At 33.4% G+C, this 23,852-nt stretch overlaps 2 protein-coding genes across 2 annotated transcripts; one reads left to right on the top strand and one right to left on the bottom strand.

The window, feature by feature from the left end:
- Positions 1 to 8,153: 8,153 nt before the first annotated feature.
- Positions 8,154 to 8,688, top strand: LOC108484922 (probable glucan endo-1,3-beta-glucosidase BG1). Its single transcript, XM_017788804.1, has 2 exons — positions 8,154 to 8,223; positions 8,315 to 8,688. Exons 1-2 carry the CDS (start codon positions 8,154 to 8,156, stop codon positions 8,686 to 8,688), a joined length of 444 nt encoding a protein of 147 aa, XP_017644293.1.
- Positions 8,689 to 18,002: 9,314 nt separating this feature from the next.
- Positions 18,003 to 22,958, bottom strand: LOC108484045 (uncharacterized). Its single transcript, XM_017787661.2, has 5 exons — positions 21,629 to 22,958; positions 20,665 to 21,410; positions 20,498 to 20,587; positions 18,934 to 19,692; positions 18,003 to 18,581 (listed from the first exon to the last, which is right to left on the bottom strand). Exons 1-5 carry the CDS (start codon positions 21,735 to 21,737, stop codon positions 18,453 to 18,455), a joined length of 1,833 nt encoding a protein of 610 aa, XP_017643150.1. The 5' UTR covers positions 21,738 to 22,958; the 3' UTR covers positions 18,003 to 18,452.
- Between the last annotated feature and the right edge of the window lie 894 nt (positions 22,959 to 23,852).

Genomic DNA, 23,852 nt, shown 5'->3' with positions numbered 1-23,852 from the left:
TCTTAACGTCATGTATATTTCTAGGAAACCGATTTGATTAAGTCATTTTTATGAAAAGTGATTAACTTTGAAAAATATCTTCATTCATGAAGCTTTGCTTGTTTTGTGTTATTTTGAAAACAATTCTTTTTTTTGAAAACGCGCCTTAAAGCTATCCAATTTCAACAATCAAATATAAATATTACCTATCTTAATAAAACATATAAAACTATCAAAATAAATAAGCGGCCTTATTACATTTAAAAGCCCAAAACCTCAAACGTAATTAAAAGGATGTCCAGTTCACGGAAGAAAATCAAACTTTCGAGCGGGTGGCCACTCAATTCCCTCACGACCAAGCCCACTATGGTTGGGGATTTCTGCGTGGATGAAAATAAAAGGGTGAGTTTGGGGAAACTCGGTGTAAGGAAAACCCATTCAAAGTCCAAGTCACTCAAGCCCATTGGGCCTAAGCCCATTCAGTAATAGTGGTCTTGGGCGAGCCCTTTTCAAATTACAATAAAGCGGGCCTTAGCCCTTATTCAGATAATGATATGGCCCATAGGCCCATTTCAAAATACATGCAACATCAATAACATATGCAAGCCCATTTGGGGAGACTACTCAACCCACTAACCACTACACTCCACCCGTACCGACCATACACTTCATGTGGGAATAGCTCAACCCACCCAAATTTACACTCCACGATCTGCGACCTTGCTTGCTCGCTTATCAATAAATTGAGGCAAAGCCTCCAAGACGTGGACAAGCCACTTTCAATACTTCCTCCGTCAATATCCCAATCCCATGCATCGATAATAACAACATGGCATGCAATAAATAACAACAATCAAACATGCATTTAGGTCAATTTAACCTTAGGGTATTTGGTAATTTATCTACTAGGGTAAACGTAAATTTTCCACTTTTAAAGGTATTTCATAATTTATCTATTTTAGAGTTTTTCATGCATATTCCTACTTTTCACGTACTAATGTAATCACGCATCGGGGTTCTTACCGAATTGGGCAGATTGGCCCATCATTCCAATTTTGGCCCATTAAGCCCAAAAATATCGAGGGCATAGAAATCATGCACTTTGCGTCCAAACATTGCGACTTACCAAAAACATTAATCGATTTACCTCACGAGCATTCGCACACTCGCAAATCTACAAAATACCGCTTTTGAGATTTCGACTTTTGCCGATCTAGACTAAGAAAGAGGGTGTTAGTTACACACTTTCCGATGATATGTTGACGAGATCCACACACGAACGCCTACAATTGGATTACTAACACGTTAATCTAACTATTCAAATACGAACTACGTATTAACCCCTTACAATATTCTACCAACCACACCTACGGATCATAGTAAGCTTATAAGAAATCAATAAGCAACTCATTAACAAATTTTGTCAATGTTTACCACATAATCATAATTTCACCGCAAGTCGTCTTCCCGAGCAACAATCACTAAATCATTTATAACCGGAGTTACTGAAACTCCAAATCAAGTCCGTTAATTTTCCTTAAAATAGACTCATATATCTTCTATCCATAAAATTTTCGAATTTTTGGTTTAGCCAATCAATACCAGATTTTTCTCAAAGTTTCCCATGTTTCACTGTTTGACTAATCGACCACTCTTCATTACTGAATCAAATTTCTCATTGTACGTAATTCAAAATATGTTCTTGTTTATTTCATTAGAAACTAGACTCAATAAGCTTTAATTACATAATTTATTCACTTAATTCATCTCCCACAATTTATGGTGATTTTCCAAAGTCACGTTCTGCTTCTCACGTCCCAAGCATATTTATTACCAAATCACTCTTTCATACACCTATCTTGCATGCATGTTATTTAAACATGTATATCACCAATCAATCATCACATATCTATGATTTTTACTTAAGCATAATCTCCATTTCATCATTTCAAAGCACAACATTTTAGCCGATTTTTCCCTTTAGCATCTAAGGCACATGCATGCTCATTTGTTTGGCTCAACTTCACATATCTTCCATTTTTCATCAAAAGAACATGAAACAACAACCATTTCCTTCATTTTAATTCATGACCAAATGCTCACAACACAACTAAAAATCAAAATATACTTCAAGAGTTAAGGTAGAATCAAGAAGAACTCATGAACCTCAAAATAGAAGCAAGGTACCAAGAACTTACCTTCAATTTTCCTCCTCCTAATGACCGAATACTCAAGAGCTTTCTCCCTCCTTTCTCTTCTCTAACTTTCATTATGATGAACAAAGATGGACAAAACTTTGTTCTTTTCACCCTTTTCTTTTAATAAAACTTCATATTTCATCCATTTAATTCTTTAATACAAAAGATATGATATTCTTATCATGAAACATTTACCTAACCCATTATCATGGAACATTTACCTAACCTATTATCATGGAACATTTACCTAACCTATTATCATGAAACATTTACCTAACCTATTATCAATTTGTATCAATTTGTACCATAAATTATGGATATCAAGTGTACATTTTGTCTACAACAACATGATGGTTAGCCACTTCATGTAAAATGGGAGGTTTGTCATGCAAATCCTCCTATTTTGCACTCCTATTTATTTGGCCATTTCAATTTAGCCTATAGCATTTTCAAACATTTTCACGTAGGTCCTATTTCATAATTTCACCCCTTTTTTCTTATGGAACAAAAATTAACTAAAATTACCGGGTTCTATCTTAAGCTTGGGCCATCTAGAGGCCCACTAACATAATTAAACCTATGCCAACATTCACAGATTCCGAAAATTGGGCGTTCTAAAGATTAGTCATGTGTTGACTTATCACATTTACTGGAAAAGCTATATCCGCCTTGTCAAGGATAAGTAGATTAGTTTCCCAACTAACCGCTGAAATTTCTCTCTGTCTACTAAGGACTCATCTTCTTTATTGAATCTCAAGTTTGCCTCCATTGGTGTATCACCGGCTTACTACGAAGAAAACCAGCTTTGAGTAAATTAAGTACATACTTTCTCCGGTTGATCACAAGTCCTTCTTTTGATCTTGCCACCTCCATTCCTAGGAAATACCTTAGCTTTCCCAAGTCCTTGGTTTCAATTCTGTTTAACAACTTCTTCAAATTGCTAATCTCTTCCTCATCATCTCCAAGAAGAATGATGTCATCCACATACACAATTAGGATAGCTTTCTTATTTGTAGAAGTTACCTTGATGAAAAGCGTATGATCTAAGAGGGACTGCTTGTAGCCATTTTGAAGAATGACTTTAGCGAACCTCTCGAACCAAGCTCGGGTGATTTTAACCCAGATAGAGACTTGTTGAGCTTGCAAACCTTGTTGCTACCTTCAATAGACTTTGAGCCGTGGCAATTGCATATAGACTTCTTCCTCAAGCTTGCCATTAAAAATGCGTTTTTACATCAAGTTGGTGTAATTTCCAATCGCAATTTACGACCAAACTTAGAGTACTCGAATAGTGTTAAGCTTTGCCACAGTGCAAAAGTTTCGTGAAGTCTATCCCATATGTTTGCGTGAAACCTCGCCACTAGTCTAGCTTTGTATCGTTGGATACCGCCATTGAGTTATACTTTACAAAGAAAGATCCATTTACAAATGATGACCTTTTTCCTTGAGGAAGGTCCGTAATGGTCCAAGTAGCATTTTCTCTAGTGCACAAATTTCCTCTTCAATGACCTTCTCCATTTTGGATCCTTTAGAGCTTCAAATATGCTTGTGGGAACACGTTCTTTATCCAAAGTTGTCAGTAAATGCTTGAAAAGACGGCATCAATGAATTATAACCAAGAATTTTTCAATAGGATGCTTGGTGCACTGCTCTAACCCCTTTTCTAATAGCAATAGGAAAGTCATCTAGAGTAGTGGACTTCTCGATTTCTTCTTCCATTTCGCAATCGGACCCAAATCCAATTCTCGGCAAGAATCGATTGCAAAAGCAGTCTCGTGGATATGTCTTCTTTTTCTTGTGTAGACACGAAGGCTTTGGGTGGTGGTGTTTTTGAAGACCGTCAATTGGAGTAGGTGTATTTTCGGAAGAGTGTTTAAAGTGGGTGTAGGTGAATTAGTCATAGGTACTACAGGAGAATCAATGGGAGCATTCACAGTGATGATCTGCGGTAATGGCGAACAAGATGGCAATTCAAGGTTGAGAATGAAGATTAGGAGGAGATACTGTTGTGGTGAAAATCACTCCATGTTTCCCCAATTTCAAATGAGTGAAATAGGAATCTTGCTCATTAAATGTTATATCCATAGTGGTGAAAATCGTTTAGAAGGAGGATGATAGCATTTATAACCCTTCTTAAGTGAAGAATACCCAACCAATGCACATTTTAAAGACTTAGGATCTAACTTGGACTTATTAGGAGCAATATTTTGGATAAAAACAAGTCGCGACCAAAAATTTTAAGTGGCGAAATGGAGGAGATAGGCTTAAAATGATGAAAGTCTTTAAAAATATAGATTGAGGCGTTTGAAATTTTAAAACCTTACTAGGCATCCGGTTGATTAAATATGTGGCGATTAATAAGGCTTCCCCACAAATATTTAGGAACATTAGTGGTAAATGAAGAGAACGAGTAACTTTAAGAAGGTGCCTATTTTTCTTTCGGCAATGCCGCTTTTGTTTGTGGGGTTCCAACACAAGAACTAATCGAACTATGCCTTTTTCCTTAAAAAATCACCTAAAGACCTAGCAAAAAATTCACCGCCATTATCGATTTAAAGAGTTGGATTTTAGACCCAAATTGAGTGAGAACCATGTTATAAAATTGCACAAAAACACTAGCGCTTTGATTTATCTTTCAAAGAAATAAGTCCAAGTTATCCTCTTGTGATCATCAATAAAAGTGATAAACCACTTACAATTATCAGCATTCTTCACTCGAGAAGGGCCCCAAATATCACTATGGATCAAAGCAAAAGGGTAAGAAGGCTTGTATGTAGAAGGAAAATAAGATGATTTAGTATGTTTGGCAAGAGAGCAAACTTTGCAAGAAAAAGAATTAGGCCTTTTATTAATGAATAGAGCAGAAACAATTTTGCAAGGTATTGGAAACTAGGATGGCCTAAACGAAAGTGCCATAACATAACAAGATCAACTTTTCCTAAAGCGGTAAATGACTTGGAGATCTCGATTTTAGGAGAGGTAGGGAGGATGTAGAGACCATTATGCAAGCGGCCTTACCAATCATCTTCTTGAGTTCAATGGCGCAAAGTACAATCACGATCATTAAAAATTACAGAAGCGGTGCAAGTCGTGGACAATTTACTAACAGAGATGAGATTGCACGCAGATTTGGTACAAAGAGAACATTTTTAAGTGCAATCTGTTCATTGAGAATAACGATTGCCATGTCCTCTATTTTGCACAAGGTACCATCACCGCTTTTGATGACTTTACCAAAGGTATGGAAAAATTGTGAAACAATGCCTTGTTACCGATCATATGATCCGTAGCACCGAAATCGAGGATCCAATTAGGAGTCAACGGGAGGAGAAAATGCAGAGAAGAAAGGTTACCTTCGGATCTTTTATGACCAGATTACCCTCACAAGACCCTTGAAACTTTCCAAATAGTTTTTGAAGTTCAAGAATCTGCTCTTTAGTGAAACTAGTGATGAGAGGTGGCAACAAGGCTTGATTTGTTATCTTGAGAGTGCTTGGACTTCCAATCCCGAGGCTTACCATGAAGCTTCCAACACTTCTCCTTAGAGTGGCCGGGCTTTTGCAATGATCACACCAAGGTCTCCCGTTTGGAAGAGGAGATGATTGATGGGTCGATAAGGCGATCTTCGAAGTGGAAGATGGTTCATCGACAACATCACACACCTTCGGCTTTCTTCCTTCTTGACCATAGAAAGCCTCTCGAAGGGAGGAAGAGGAGAAATAGCCAGACCTGCCGCGAACCTCGTCCGTGTTCTTATTTAAGCCTTGGAGAAATTGAAAAGTCTTCATTGAGTAACAATTTGTCGATAAAGAGCGGCATCTCTTGGATCTACCCAATCATAATGTGCATACAAATCTAATTGTTGCCAAAGAGCGATAAGGGTATTGTAGTAGAAATGTGAGCATGGTTCCTTGTTTAAGAGTGGTCGCTTGATCTTCAACATGATATAATTCACAATGTTATCCGTGCTAGAGTAGGTTTCATGATTGCACTCCAAATTTCAGCGGTACGTGGTGTAAAGAAGAAAGTTTCGCTTATACTCGGGGTCATGGAATTAAGGAGCCAAGTCATAACGACCATTGTCACGCATCCACTTAGCAAAACCAAAGATCGATCCAAGAAGCTTCTTGATTTCACCAATAACGTAGTCCAATCTTTCTCTGCCCAAGAGAAAATCTTAACCGATTGGGACCATTCAAGAAAATTGTTGCCATTCAATCGATGGCGGTGATAGTCGAACTGACGAATCGATGGAGCATCGGAACTAGAAAAATTTTCTGGATTTGAAGTAATCTCCAAGTAGGAGAAGGAGTTTCGGACATGGTCTAGGTTGAAAAAAAAATCGTAACCTAAGCTGATACCATGTAGAAATCAGAGTATTTTTTATATACAACCTATGACACTACTTTAGGAAACTCTAAGTTAGGAAAGATACTAAATAGGAGATATGATCCCTTAAAATAAGGGATTTTAATAAAAAAAATATCTACAAAATATTCCTAAAATATTTACAGAATATTCTTACAATTTTAACTTGAAATTAGGAGTAAAACTCTTGTAAAAAATAAGTTCTTTGGTTAAAAAATACTAATTGCAATTAATTTTTTTGCTAATTTATGTGTTAAAACATGTGAAAAAAAAAATACTCCTACCAAACATACTAGACCTTTTTTCTACCCCTGCTTCTACGGGTATAGACTCTAGTACTGCAGGTATAACACATTAACACCCCTCTCGTTCAACAAAACCAATTTTCTTGTGTTCATCACGTCAATCTCTTTTCTCTCAATAATGGTTTAAGTTTTATCAACAGTTAATTATTGGAGTTCCAATTTCTTTTAAATTACAAATTGAGTATTAGCTCAGTTGTTCAGTTGCCATCGTTGTTATTGCAGATTCCTTTAAACTATTTTCATCTGTCTTATCAAACAATGCTTACTAGACTTGTCAGTTGGACAAGTCGAGTTGATTTCAGGTTGTGTCTATTTGAGTTCTAAAATTTTGGGTTTTTTTAGGTTGGGTTAGTTTTGACGTCGGGTCACTTTGGATTGCATAGCGAATATGTTAATTGGAGATTTGTACGTGAAGTGCCATCTTGCAAAATCACCATAGTGTGTTTGAGATTCACCGAAGAATGATATTCAACAATATGGAATAAGGGTAGACTCTAATTAGAGTCTTGAAATATAGAAAGATATATTAAAATTCAGTGGAAGGTGATAATATAGAAGGATATATTAAAATTAATAAGAAAAGCATAATTCAAATATGTTAATACAAAGTTTCCAAATCACTAACGACCAACAGCATCTAGGTTTAGGCACATTAATATTTAATGGATTGGTTGTTAGTTTTTAATACTAATTTTGGATTTTGAGTTTTTAAATTTATTTTGATAAAATCAATTTTTTATGGAATTGAATATTATTTAATAAAGTTTTAAAATTTTATATAAATATTTTTGAAATAAATTAAATTTTCAAGTAAATAAGAAAGTAACTAATAACTCTGGAATTGTGTTTTAAAAAATATCTTTATATAAAAATTTTAAATTATTTTCACTATTTTAAATATAAATATTTATTATTAAATCACAAAACATTAGAATTAATTATAAATTAAATAAATATTAAATTCGGTTCAATTAAAATAACCTCTTCCAAACAATTTCAATTTTTTCTCAACCTCACTTATATTTGTGAAATAATTACTAAAGGGGAAAGCCAGTTAATTTCCACTTGTTCTTATTTGGGAAGCCAATTCAGCTTCTCATAATGGAGGATAAGATAAATGATCTATACATAGAAAATGACAGCATAGTAGTTTGCGGTGAATCTTAAGGTAGGTAATGCAGCATGTTTTCCTAAGCAAATCTAGTGACATTATTAAGTGCCCAAAATATATAAATCAACACTGCAATGACCACCACTAAATTAGCATTTCTGTTTTGGATCTGTAAAAGAAGAAATTGGGAAAATGGGTCCAAAAGTGGCTGAATTTTTTGTGGGAGCATTGGTTCTTTTAACTCCATTGCTATCTGTAACTGGTAAAAACCATACTCTCAAAACAAGAATAAAATTAAAATATTTTCTTTTGGTTTATCATTATTGATGTTAATTGATATGTTAATGTTGCAGATGGTCGAGATATTGGTGTTTGTTATGGTCTAAATGGAACTAATCTTCCATCTCCAAATGATGTAATTAATCTTTACAAAACATGTCAAATTGATAATATCAAGATATATGAGCCTTTCCCTCAAGTGCTTGAAGCATTAAGGGAATCAGGAATATCTGTGGCGATTGGGCCGAGAAACGAGGACATAGACAGCTTGGCGGTGAGCCAAGATGCAGCCAATGCATGGGTTAACACTAACATCATCTACAAGAACGATGTTTTATTCAAATGGATCACCATAAAAGAATTATTCATGGAAACTTCGTTCATGGATTATCATTTCCATCAAATCCAACAATTTTCTTCCTTCGGATTGTATCAGGTTAAAATTTAATATTAACACATTTTAAACTTTGATTCAATTAGAAATATGGGTTCAATTTTATCAAAATTTGCTCATATTTTTAAATGATTAACCTAAGTTTATATTACGTCCACCCATAATATAATTTTAAAAAAATACATTTATATTTATATTTATATTAATTTTAATTTAATATTTAATATGTTTATATATTTTTTATTTACTAAATTTTTATATATACTGAACTTAAACCATTTCTAAAGTTTATTTTATAGTATTTTTATTTAATATAATATAATATAAACTTAGAATATGGTACGTCCCAATTGAGCTTAAGTTAACTCATTTTCAAATGGATCTAACTTTTTTGCTCAAACTTATTTTTCGAACTTATATGAATATCTTGACCCTTAAATAAATGTAGACGCAACTAGAGGTGAGCTTGGGCTGGGCCGGGCCGGGTTCGGGCTGGGCTCAACTAAAATTTTAGGCTCGTTTGCTAGGTCGGGGCACGGCTCGGCCTGAAAAATTGGCCTAAAATTTTGCCGAAGCCCAACCGGATAAAATACTAAAACCCGGACCCGACCTGGCCCGCCCATATTAATTTTATATAATTTAAAATATATATAATGCATCAAAATACTAAAATATCAAAATAAATATGTTTCAACAAATTGAAAATAATTTTTAAAAATATATATACTTAAATAACACTAAGATGATGCAACTTAACAATCAAATGTCTCTAAAATAATAACAAAATTAACAAATGTCTTTAAAATAAATTTTATACAATATTCAAACAATAACAACAAAATAGTAGCAATATAATAGTAAAATGGTAGCAAAATAGGGAGAAAATAACAAGAAAATTATATTAAAAAAAGCAGATTTTTTTCTTTTAGTATATTCGGGCCGGGCCGGGCTCGGGCAAAAAATGCCTTACCCGAGGCCCAGTTTATTTTTTAAACGGGTCTTATTTTTTTGCCCAAGCCTATTTTTCGGGCCTATATTTTTGCCCAAACCCTCTCAAATTTTGGGGGAGCCTTCAAGCTGGGCCAAACGGCTCGGCCCATGATCAGGTCTAGACACAACAATCAATGCATAATTTTTAAGCATGCGTTTGGATTTCAGAAAATTTAGATTTTAAAAATAATGTGTTATAAAAGATTAAATATTTTAAGTATGAAATTCATTATTATCCAATAAAAATCATGAATGTTTTAGATATTTATTAAGTAAATTATACTCTTCCTTATCCAATTATTAGCATACTTTTGTTTTAGCCCTCTAACTAAAAAAATTTCAATTTAAATCAATAATGTTATTGACATTAAATATTTGCTTACCCTGAACAAAATGTTGATATGTTCTTTTTTAATTTGCATAAAAACAAATTTAGATATCAATATTTACACATTTATCAACTTGGTCATAAATATAAAACATTAATAAAATTTTGTCCTTAACGTTTACACATTATATTAATGTGGTTCTTATTCTAAAAAATCAAACATATAATTATAAAAAACTAAACCTATAAAAAAAGATAAAATTTCAAAAAATAAATAAAATTTTGAAAATTTTATAAAAATTATAAAATATCCAAAACACATTAATAAAAATTTATCAAATAATAAAATGTGAGTATGAATGTCTATTAAGGAGAGTCGACTTTTCTTGAAGAAGTCCTCGAAGTGTTGTTTGCCAAGTAGTAGACTCCCCCCAACAATTGAAGGTATTGTTCCTTGGTTTGGGGGTTTTCTCCCGTACTCTATTGAGAACCAACATGTTGCTCCTATACTCTACAGAGAGTTAGAGTGTTGTGTATGGTTGCTTGGTAGGTTTGGTTCATAAAGTTGGGAGCGTCTTGATTATTGATGGCAGTAAGGCGGGACGGATCAAATTTTTGTCCACCCTGACCTCGATTTTAAAAAAAATCTGCCTCAAACTCAAAAATTAATTTTACATTTGACCTTAATTCAACTCAATCAGAGTTCAAACTTTTTTTTCTTGAAATTATGATTAATTAAATTAAAGAATTCTTTTTGGCATCACATTTGAATTTGATTTTTTCTTTTCTTTCAACATTGAATTTGATGTGTTCATGGTTTACTTTTTTGAACTATTATGATTTACATCAAACACCATGCTGAGGATGACTAGGTAAAAAATATATATTACATCACAAAAGAAAAAAAATAAAGAACCAAAAAGAAAAGAAGACTTGGGAAAATAAATTAAAAAGAAAGGGAAAAGAAACTAGTGCGAAATGGGAGTAAAGATGATAAAGTGATGTTGGTAGTGATAAATTTTAGGTTAAATTATTTGTTAATCCATGTACTTTGTAAAAGTTATGGATTTAGTCCTTATACTCTAATTTGATCAATTTCAATATTTGTACTTTTAAGATTGGTCAAATTTAGTCCATGTACATTTTAAATTTTAAAATTTTAGTCTTGACCCAATCAATACTTGTTAAATTTGTTTGTTTAAATTTAATTATTGGTCTTGTGCTATACATACAATTGTAGATTAGTCTGTATTTTTCAATTGGATCATTCTATGTAGCAAATTTTGAAATTTCAATCTTGATGCAAATGATAGTCATTAATCCATTAATTGAACTTTTAGTGAGTAATAAGTGGAAATAATAAGCTGGCATAGCATTACACATATGGTAATATGTTTGGCGCAGTAGATTTTGGAAATAACAAAATTTAACTTAATGAATTTAACAGTTACCATTTGGTGAGGATTGGAATTTTAAAATTTGAAAAGTACAGAGACTAAAAGTGACTAAATTAAAGTACAAGGACTAAATCCATAACTTTCGCAAAGTGCAAGGACTAATAGAAGAATTTAACCTAAAATTTAAGGATTTTTTAACATAATTAATATTAAATATATATAAGGGTAATTCTGTCAATATCTCTAGACAGGGCGGTTTCACGCTAAACCCGAGCTTGACCCCAACTCGAAACTCAATTTAAAAAAACCTTGAACCTATTGGGTCGGGTCAGATCGACTCAAAACCCATTGATTTCGGGTTTTTTTTTGCCATCCTTAGTCTCGGTTGATACTTGAATTACTAACCTAAGGCTTATAAGGGGCTTAACTGCAACCATGGTACCACATTAGTCCCAAGCAAGCTCTATAATTGTTACATGCCTTATACTTACACCTCTCTCTTGAGCTTTACATGTCCACCAAACGAGGTGCTCCCGGCTCTATGAACCAAGCCCATTACGCAATTGCTTATGGTACGTTGACTCTCAGTAGAGTATGGGAGACAAAATCCTCACCAGAGGATAATATATTTGGTTGTTAGGGGATCAATCGATTGCTCAATGGACAAAACTTCGAGGAATTCTCTTGCAGGAATCAACCCCACCTCAATTCATAGCCCAAGTGGTATCATGATTGTGCAGGTAAGTGCCTTATAAGCCTTAGGTTGGTTGTTCAAGTCCTCCATTGTACAGGTGAGCTCTATAATTATTATATATTCTCTATATTGATACCTCTTTCTTGAGCCTTGTAGGTCCACCGAGCAATGCGCTCCTGAATATGTGAACTAGGCCTATCGAGCAACCGTTCATGGCACATACCTTCGATTGTTTGGTATCAATTGGCTACCCAACGGATGACACTTCAAAAACTTCTCTTGAAAGAATCGACCCCTTTAATAATATTTTAAAATAAAATATATATACCCAAAAATTAAAATATTATTATTGTATAAAAATAACATAGTAAACTTAATTCACGAATGTGTGTTTAAAAATCTATGGGGTAATTGGATTTGAGTGTAATTATCAATGTAATTACTCCAATTCTCACCCTCTCTTAAGAATTGAATAGTGTAATTAAGGGGCTCCAAGTTAGACTTGTTCATGAGTTGGGCTATCCACCCAAGCTTGAAGGCCCATCTGAAATTGATATATTAGGTCTATTTAAAATATGGGTTGGGCTTAACCCAACCCGCTTTTTAAGTTTGTATCATATTATTATTATATATTATGTAATTTATAACATATAAAAACTAAATTTATAGTAATATAGAATACTACTATAGTCTAAACATAAAAAGTGCTAAGATGACTAAATATGAAATTTTAATAAATAAAAATATATAAAATAATCAAGTATTAAATTAAAAAAATGTAAATATATTTTTTAAATTTGAAAAAAAAAATATGAGCGAGCTTAAAATGAGCTTGGGTTAACAATTTACAAATATGGTTGGGTTTGGACAAAATTTTAGATCCATATTTTTGGCCGGACTTGGGCAATTATAAAATGTGTTAATATCATACTTAAGATTGACCCATGAACACCTTTACTCCAATTACACTCAATTCAATGTGGTCCACTAATTACAATAGTTACCTAATCATGCCTATAATGTGTGATTACAAGCAATTACATCTAAATCTAATTAAGTAGAGTTTGGAAAGTTACTTAATAACAACAAAAATTAAAAGAACAATTCATAACCAAGGCAATTTGTATCACCTCCATAGAAAAATTTCCCGTCGATTCTCAACACTTTGATTTGATGTTTGTTTTGCATTCAAGAGAGATGAACTGGTCTTGTTGATCGAACACATTGATGCTTCCTTATCTTTGACCAACGTGACATCCACATCACAAGCCATTTTACCCCAAATCCTAACCAACCCCATAATTCATTTTGGGGTACTATAATCTTGCGCACAACACCCTCAATGTCGCTTAAGGTTGTAAGTACCCGAGCTTTACCTCTCTCATCAGATTGGAAATGAATATACTTGTTAATTTCATCGATTGTCTTCTCGACAACTATAATCGAAAGGTATGTTGGCTCTTTCACACCTTCACCTAGGATCGGTTTAAACTCATCATAAATATTGATCCTCCACTCCAAACTCTTGTTGAACATCCCTTTTCAACTTATCATGCTCAATTACGATAAGGTGGGTCTCCTCTTCAAGCTTGGGAACATCATGGTCGACACTCAATTCTACCAGAGCATTCATTGCGAGTCGGCTTTGGGTAGCTTCCAATAGTTGATCCAATGTTTTGGACATAGATGACTTTCTATCTTGGCACGATGAAATGCCATCCTCCAATGTACCGACCTGCACAGCGAAGGATGGGTTGTCGAAATATTCTTCATTCTCTACATCTCTATTAGAATAACAATATGAGGGATACAAACCATATGCTGAATAACTACTCGACCAACCTCGATAGTAGCCATCAGTATCGTTGGAATAACCATATTTGATCATAAGAAGATTCGTGTGAATATTCATGTTCCCCATAATTATCATCCTAGCTCCAATTGATTGTTGAAGTTCCATTTGCCGAACTCGACTACTCGTCATAATTGTATTGCTCACTTGACCACTTATATCCATTATTATAAATGATTAAGTTAAATCCTCAACAAGGTAAATAAAAGCAAAAACATAAAAAAGAAATATTGATACAATGAAATACAAACATTATCTAATTCACTTGTCTTTCAACTAAATTGTTTTTTAAAACAATTAACTTAACAACACATTTACACTGCTACAATCCCCGACAATGGCGTCAACAACCTGACCACTGCTGTGCAAATGCCAAAATAAGCAAAATAATAGACATGAAAATAATGTGAGGTTTTACTGCAAATGTAAAAGTCATTTTGTAATATAGTTTTTATTACAACGAAATACAGAAGTATTCCGAGGATCATACCGAAGGGATTGTCAAATTGATAAATGTATTTATCAAGTTGAATTATTAGAAAAAAATATTAGTCTAATCGATTTACAAATTATTAATGCAACCAAATAGAAAATTATAATAAAACTAATTCTAAATAAATAAACATCCAAACATAAAAATGAAGGTAAATTAACTTGTGAATTGCTAACTAAGCTATTACAACTATTTCAATTGAAATGTTTACTACTCTTGATTTATATTACTCTCCTGATCTCGTCTTAATTAAAAGTTATCACCTAAGCTCTTCTCTCGGACTCGCTTAGGTATACGATTCTCTTTTCAATCTCACCTCTCGGAACAGTTATACCAAACTATTACACAACAAATTTTCCTCTTGGTCTTATTTGTCTAAATGTTCTACTAGAGTTGTCAATTCTAATATATTGAGCAATTTAAAATAATCGAATAAAACAACCAATCAAATATAGATAAAACTTAATCAAAAATTAAATAATTAATCAACCAATAAAAATAATATTAATGCATGATTCATTTCAAGTTCTCATACAAACAATTGACAAATGAAATATATGAAGATAAAGATAAGGAGAAATGTTCATTTATATCTTGGATTAAGTGCAAAATTCCAAGTAATTTCCCGTTCAAAGTTCCAACGAGAAATACAAATTCACACCGCAAAATAAATCAAACTCTAATTTAACAACAAAATAAAATAAAACCCTACACTAATCTACCTTAATTCATTTATTTAATCATAATCCCCTAAATAAAACTTAATTTTTATTTATATAGGAAATATTCAAAAGACAAAAGTGCTTCTAATAACATTTTAATTCATAAACGCTTAAAACTGAAAATGATTGCTAAATGCCCTTAAATGCTCAAGTTAATGTCCAGATTAGCTATAAAATCATCATGACGTCGCGACTACAAATGAATCTCGTAATGACGTAAGGTTGCAACGCGGTTCCACATTACGATGAGATTATTTGTTTTGTTCTCTCTTTACTTTTGCGTCTAACTTTAATGGCACGACGACTTTCACAGCTTGTGATCATGATCTTAGCTATAGTTTCACCCTTTATGCATATTTTCAGCTCCTGATTTGTACTATACAACCTACATAATTTTGTTTAAATATAAAAAATTATCAAAGACACAAAATAAAATAAAAAAAACACTTAAATCAACTCAAAAACACACTTAAACTAATTAAACTCCTAAAAACATAAGTTGACACTAAAATGACTTAATTCCATTTAAAACATACTAAAATGTGTGTAAAAGAACAACAAATGTGCATATCAAATTACGGTGTATCAATTATAAACGAAACTTCATCATTGGATTATCTTTTCCATCCAATCCAACAGTTTTTCTTCATTAAAAAATGGGATTTTCTCAACTAGAAAAATGCCATTCAGTAACAAGAAATTCATCTATATACATTCTGTGACAAAAAGCATATAAATATAATGTTTATCGTCACATTATGTTAAATTCTTGGAGTTTTTTTACATTTGTTGGAACATTTATTCTGTGACAAAAAGCATATAAATGTAATGTTCATCGTCACATTATATTAAATTCTTGGAGGTTTTTTTACATTTATTGGAACATTTGATTGCTCCGTATCTTGTTCGAACGAACTTTGGAACTTGCTATTACCTGCCTCTGTTCTATGAGCTGTTTGAATGGGTTATTGGTTAAGGTCTTGCTCCAGTCAAACAGTTGTTTCAGCATCTTTTACAAAACGTGATCACGAGCGGCATCAGTCGGTTATTTGGATATGCGAAGCTTTGTTTTTTTTTTCTATCTTATTGATCGAATGGATGATCGTTGACCATGAGCTAGTATAATTGGATATGGATTGTTGCTCAACCCCCATTGATTTTTAGTTGATTTGGAGGATTGCTTCAGAAGACTTATTGACTGTTTCAAAGGGCTTATCAAGATATTATTCCTTGCTGATTACTCTTATTTATAGTTGGTGAAGTACATTGGTGAAGGGCGACTTGTATGCTAGAAGATTGGATCATTCTGTGAGAAGCATTTGTTTATTTATTTCTAGCTTTTCTTTAGATCTATTATGTTGAGTTATACTTGTGTTGCGTTTGTAATCCGACACTCTATTGCGGCTGCGTAAATCCTGTTTGTTAAGGAGTTTTTTGGGCTTTACCCAGTAGGGTCAGTTGATTGGATTTATCAAATAATATTACACTCTAAGTAAGGTTTTGCAGATGTAGGACTGTTGTCTTTGAAATGCATTAACAAAATTTAGTTGTTAACATTTCTTTCTCCCTAGTGCCGCTGTTTTCTTTGTGTTCATCATTCTTGTTCTATTCTACATTTTTAACTTCTTTTAAAATGGTTGACTATTCCATTCTTGTTTACTCATTCTTTTTCATTTGGTTTTAGAGCTTGGTTTCATAAGGTGTTTGAAGATGATTTGGTGAAATATTTACAGATATGGAACCAATGAAAGAAGGAAGTTCGATGTCGCGTGCTCTGCTTTTGGTAGGTTCATCAAGTTATGCCTACTGGAAAGTCCGTATGAAAACATTTATCATGTCAGTTGATGCTATTGCTTGGGAGGCCGTTAAAAAAGATTGGACTCAACCAACTGTTACTAGCACTGATAGAACTATACAACCAAAAGGAAAGACACAATATAGTATTGAAGAAAGGAGAGTGACATTTGGAAATTCTAAGGCGTTAAATGTTATTTCCAAGGGTGTCGATATGGAACAATTCTTTAGAATCAACATGAGGGAAATATTGCCATAAGGATGTCAAAATTACAGATTCTGACCACCAAGTTTGAGAATTTGAAGATGAACGAGGAAGAAACAATTTCTGAAATCTATGCTTGTATCTGTGATATCTCAAATGAGACCTTTTGTCTTAGTGAACAGTTCTCCGAGGTAATATTTGTGTGGAAGGTTCTATGGTCGTTGCTAAAATGGTTCGTTGTCAAGGTGACAATGATCGAAGAATCCAAAGACATTACTACACTTAAGTTGGACTCCAATGTGACTCATGCATTCTGAATTGAAGAAATTTGAAAAAAGAAATGGTAGTTGAAAATTGAAAAAAAAAATAAAAAAAAATTAACGCAACAAACCATCTAAATGATTATAGTTAAACCTTTAAAAATATCAAGAAGAAAATCTAGCAATAGATGTCTATTAAATCTCAGCTCGATTGATATAATATTATTGTCAATGCAGAATGAATAAATTTAAATACATTGAAACATATTTTCCTTCTATTTAAAAGTTAAGAAGAAACTATAAATAATTTTAAATATTATATAATAAAAAAACAGATATGACAACATCCTATAATAAAATTAATGTTAAAAAGTTTTCTACAGAGAAAGAAGAGCTACAATCGGAAAATCCCGGTTTCCCTTTTTTTTTTTTTTTTCCCTTTTAAAGGCTGCGATTATTTCTTGCTCTAATCTAACTGGATTGTTTTTTCTTTTCTTTTAAAATCTGAGATAATAATCTTCCTCTAATCTAACAGACCCATAAGATATTCTACATAAGAATGGTCCAAAGTGACGAAAAGAAAATGAGGCAGACAAGTATAGAGTTGAAAGCGAAATGGAAAAGTGAGACAAATTTCATGCTAATATGGACACGTATTATTGCTAGGCTAAAAAATGTACTACAAAAACATATAAAGTGAAAATTAAAAAAAAAAAATGGAACTTTTGATTTCCTTCCTTTCGGTAAAATTGACCAAAAACACCAATAAGCTATTTCTTGTAAAAGGAAAAAAGAAAGAAAGAAAGAAAAATCTCCTAAAGATGCAAATTTCTAGCATCTTTCAACCGCAATCAAAATAGTCCCCCCATCAATCCTTCCAAACCTATAGAATTCTCAGTTATAGACGGGTAGGAGGACTTAATTATTGCATTATCTGGAAGCCATCAAACCAAAACCCACCCCCCAACTCATCAGCTTTCTTTCAAACAGGAGCCCAATAAAAAGCCTAATCATCTGCCATAAAAAAATTAAAAAAGAAAAAAAGGGAACTTCTTTGGATTTACTATGTAGGGACAGAGGAAGTCAAGCTTCCAATTCGGAGTCAGAGGAGCTCACTTCAGAAGAAGCTCCTTCCGAATTAGTTGCAAAAGATTGAGCCAGCTTTGGCTGCATGCCACGGCACAGTTTCAGAGTTGGCCTCAGTTTGATGTACTGCAATGCCAAATGAATACACAGAATAAGTAAAATCATATGCAAAAAATTCTCATAAGAATTCTTATTCACATCATTTTGTAAATTAAATGTTCTGCTTCTAGACAATGAGAAAGAGATACTGAATAACTAAGGAAAAAGCACAAGAACACCAAACCTCTATACTTGTCCAATGGCTATCAAGAACACATTTTTTTATCATGTTTAGCATCCAACAGTTCATTATAAACACTAATACTAGAAATTAAGCCATAGAATAACATCAATGAGAAGTGGAAACTTACGAAATAAATCTGTTACATTAGTAAAGGGAAACTACAGAGAAAATGAGAAAAAGAGAAATGTAGCTTACCTCCTGGTAAAAAGCATTGATCTCCTCTTCTGTAAGGCCTTCATCATCACCAGAGTTTTCTTCCCAGCCAAGAGAACGAAGAAATGCTGCCTCTTCCTCATCTGGATAAACCATATCAATGGAGCTCATATTCTTTTCACCATCATTAGCAAATTTTTTAGCCTCCTGACAGGTGTCACCATTGCTAGTAGCGGCAATACCATTCTCATTAGCATGAACAGCTGATGAGCCAGTGACTACTTCCTTCGTAACTTCAGATTTCTCTGTGGTGGCAGATGAAATATGAGGGAGTGAACCTGAGTGGTCTGCAGAAGTTTTTGTCGAGGTCTTCTTCTTCAGTAGATTGAAAAAGTCATTTCGGCTCTGGGTTTGGGCCAAAGAAGGTTTCTTTTCCACAGTGAACCCAGCTACTGGATTCAAGGCAGCAACCTTACGTTCCACAGAAGAAAGCTTTGGGTTGTTCGAATTTCTTGCGGGACCACCAGCATGTTGGCTAATTGCAACTCTGCTGTTAGCACTTGCTGTTGGACTAGCACCATCTTTTTGAGTAGGGGATGAAACGCCATTCTCCCATCCTGGTTTGAGAACCAAAAGCTTCCCAGATGTCTTCAGCGCATCAGGCTTGACATGTCCACTATGAGGAGATTGATTACTGTGATGAATCAAAGAAGGTTGCTGCTGCACACTCTTGACAGCTGTATTTATCTCACTTATTCTGGCAGCAGGTTTGCCTTTTGATTTATCCACTGAATTGAGAACCTGGAACAAAAAGTTGACTTATTACGAGAAAGGAACTTTCTAAGTACTTAATAAATGGTTATTTATCCACGCAGTAGACAGGTAATAAGCAAATAGAGCAACTTCCAAAACATTTCATGAGCAGATAGCAAACTAGCTAACTCCAGTTTATCTTGGCATTTGTAAATCTCATAAAAATGTGCAAGATTAATTATAATTTGATCAGAACTATACATGAGGAAAGTCGCATGATAAAGAGAAGTCCTCAGGAACTTAAAACCCAATAAAGAAATGCAGGGTGGAAAGAGAAAGAAGAAATAACCATGAGCCTTTTTAATTTCTTCTGTCAAAAAAATAGTTAGTAAACTCCTTGAAAGTTTTCTAGTTCATCAGTTGACTCTATGTATTTGATGATACTGAAAAATAAAATGCTTGAGACCTAATGAATTTCTTTCCAAATATCATTCTTTTCTCTCAATTATGATTGCGGAAGATGATCAAACGGTCTTAGCATGCTATAAAGACACAACTAATGTAATTCATATCTAAACTAAATTAAAATTAGCAACTTAAGGCAACATCATATATCAGCAATACATTGTGACCTTCAAGATTATACATAATCATAAATGCCGAAGAAGATTATCACCAACTGTAGCTTTAAGAAATTCAGAGCACAATGGAACTAAATCAACCAACTTTTTGTATCAGATAAAACAAGAAAAACGTCTGAATAGTACTCTTCATAAAAGAAGTTGAAACATATAAAAAAGGCTAGGGAGGAAGGAGCACAACAACTAAAAGAACAGAAGAGCGGGAGGCTTACTGAGCACTTAGGCATAGAAGGTGTCACTGGTATTAGCTGCTTTGATTGCTTAATAGCCAGTTCCTCACGTCTTTGAGTCTTGACAGATAACTGTATGAAATTAAAAAAAAACTTGTAATTAGATCACATAAGTAATATATTAAGAACTTAGTGACTGAACCAGTTACCTGAGGAGCAGCTTGGGATCGTGAAGGAGCTAGCACTAGTGCTTCAGCCATATTAAGGCCAGATGTGCCCGTTGAAGTCCCAGAACTTGAGGGGGAAACAGTTAGGGGGGCAGCCAAGGAACCTGTGTTACTACTTCCAACCGTGCTGGGAGCTTCAGCCAAAGCTGAGGTCCACCCTTCTCCACTGATAAGTGCTGAACTACTCACAGGCAAATTTTGAGAAGCTGAGCTCAAACCAGGGGACAACACCCGAGTTATCTCAGGCACCACCTGCCTATCTTCAGTTCCAAGTGAGGGAAAATCTTTCTCAAACACAGCCTTGTGGATGCTACTCCCAAGGGTAACTCCAGATACCAGACCATTGCCATTGTTGTGATTACTGTTAATACTGTCTCTCACATCCACACCAATCCTTCGAGGCAAAGACTCACCTGGTTTCCTAGAGAACATAGAATGAGAACGATGCAATGTATCTATCTCACCCCTACCACTTAAGATACTTTCTAAAGCATCAGAAGAAGCTCGATCCCTATGGTCCCCAAAGTTTGACCTTGCTTTATCCCTTTCACGATCCCTATCACGGTGACTCCTACTAAAGCTACTGTAAGCATGCTTTGCAGAACCATTACTAGAACTCCTCCGTGAATTCAATGAAAATGTCCGATCCAAAAATGTTGGTCGATGGGAATCAAAATCACTTATATTCCTCGAGTTTCTATGTCTCCCATGATGCACCAGAGAGGAATCTAATATAACAATTAAGTGTACGGTTATTATATATTCATGAACATTCCTACAATAACAACTATAAGAAAATAGTATGATTCAATGAGAAACAAAATGGGCATAAAAAGTAGGCATACAGAACCTATCTGTAACAATATACAAATCAGCAGTAACACTGTAATTAAGTATAAATAAAATCAGAAATGCAATAAGCATTTAAAAGATGGTGAAAAGGTACCTGAGTGAGAAGAAGAGGAAGCAAAGTTGTGGGCCGAATTGCCACCACCAGTAACAGTGCCATTACTTCTCAACCATTCTGGAACTAATGCTGGCTCACTTCTTTCCATAAGGGATAGTGAATATGACCATCAGAAAACAAAATGAAATAAAAAAGGAACCCACTTCTTCAACGTTCTTCAAACCCTAACCCACCAAATTGATTTTCTTTACACACAAAACTCTTAACTCTTAACCCTATCCCTGGTCAATTAAACCCAGCAAAATCAGGGTTTCTAAATTTAACAGGTCATTCACCAAATGGTAAAGAAGGAATTGTTTGATCAAATGAAACAAAATTTTAAAACAATGGCAATGGCAATAAGGAGGCCTTATAATTAACACTCTCTCCCTACCCTTCCATCTTCTATTGGATGATAGATTTGCAGATTACTGATTTTTCAATCTGAAACGACCCTCGTATTTCCCAATAAAATAACAGAAAAATTCCAGTTCCTTTTTAAAATTAACAGCTTGGGCAAAAAAAAAGGAAAAACAACTTTCCAAAATAACAGTTAAAGCGCACAAACCAGTTAAATTTGGGAAAATAATACTAAAAACCAATAAATTGGGGATAAAATTAAAAACCCTAGATTGAATTTTGATTATAACTTCCCAACTGCAAGGAATTGAACCCAAAGGGGCAACGAGAAAAATTGGGGGAAAATTCTAACAAATGAGAAGAGGGCAGATGAAAGAAAAAAGAAAAAAAAAAGGAAGAGTACTAAACCTAACCGCCGCTACGATTCCAAGCTACCGCCTGAAAACGTAACCGTTTTATCAAAATAACCGTCTCCCAATCCAAACAATGCGTTTCTTTTTTTCCGGGAAAAAAAGGGGAATAATTACGACAAAAAAAACACAAGATAGAAAACGAGAGAAAAAGTTCAGTGAAAGAAGGGACGAAAAAGAAGAAGAAAACCCACGACGAAAGCTAAAGCGAGAGACCAAAGAGAGGAAGAAAAAAAGATTGGTAAAAGGCAAAATTTAATAAAATGTCAAATTTTTAGGGTTTTGTTTTTAAGTTTTGTTTGGAGATAGAGAGAAGAGAGAAAGCTTTTGAATTCTCTTTTCTGTTGATATACTGCAGAATGAAAGAACAGCCCTTTGTAACAAATTAAACAAAATATATATTTTTTAATTTTATTTTTGGTGTTTTAAATAAACTAATACTCTGTTTTTATAATTAAATAATAATTTATTTAATATCATAAAACAATTTATTTATACATTTTGTTCTCTTGCTTTTTTCTTTCTAGGTAATGCTTAGATGGCTCTTTTCTTCTATAAGACTACTGCTATTATCTCCAACTCTATCTCTATCTTTAACTTAAATCCTTTCATTAATCATAAATTAACTATTATTATTTAAATTAAACAGCCCATGCATTTAAAATATTTGATGCATTGGGTTCTTTCATTTAAAAATAATAACATGACTTATATTAAAACTTTGATAAATAAATTAATTTATAATTAAGATAATTATTTGATTAATAGTTCCTTTTACTAAATTATAATAGTTTTATAAATTATATATTGAAATGGGTAGGAAAAGTTATTTCTCTTTTATATTTTTATAAAGTTATCTCAACATCAATTAGTGTCGAGTTCAATTTTAATTTTATGTCACCAATCTTCTGACATAAGTAAAATCGGAAGATTCATTATACTTATGTAATAATTACTAATCCGTTGCATCAAATGAGTTGAGTTTGTTATATTATTTTATCATGCATTAAACCTTAAACCTTATTCATGATAAATGTAAAAGTAAACTTGATGATGGTTGGTGTTAAAATCTTATGAAATTAATTGCACAGTTTACAGAGAAACAATCACAATTATTTATGTGGTAAACTCAACAATTGTAGGTGTCAGAGTGTAATTCTATTATAAATATAAGTCAACTTCAATCATTGAGGATTTAAAATTTATCATGCCTACAAGTAGTCATTCACTTTGAACCTGAATCTGAATCTGAATCCGATCATTGTTGACTTCTTAGTCAACAAACCTCTAGATTTTCACCTTGAAATCAATATTTTAAACAAAATTATGTCTTTGTTAAAGGAAGAAAATCACATAGCACGAGTAGTCGTCATTATGGTACTTTTTTATATACATTAGTACTTTAGTTTTTTTTTTAATTTTAAGTGTGTGTATATTATTTACTTTTAGGGTAT

Source organism: Gossypium arboreum, chromosome 6, assembly GCF_025698485.1.
Source record: "Gossypium arboreum isolate Shixiya-1 chromosome 6, ASM2569848v2, whole genome shotgun sequence".
Classification (NCBI taxonomy): Eukaryota; Viridiplantae; Streptophyta; class Magnoliopsida; order Malvales; family Malvaceae; genus Gossypium; species Gossypium arboreum.
This window is presented reverse-complemented; position numbering and strand designations above follow the sequence as displayed.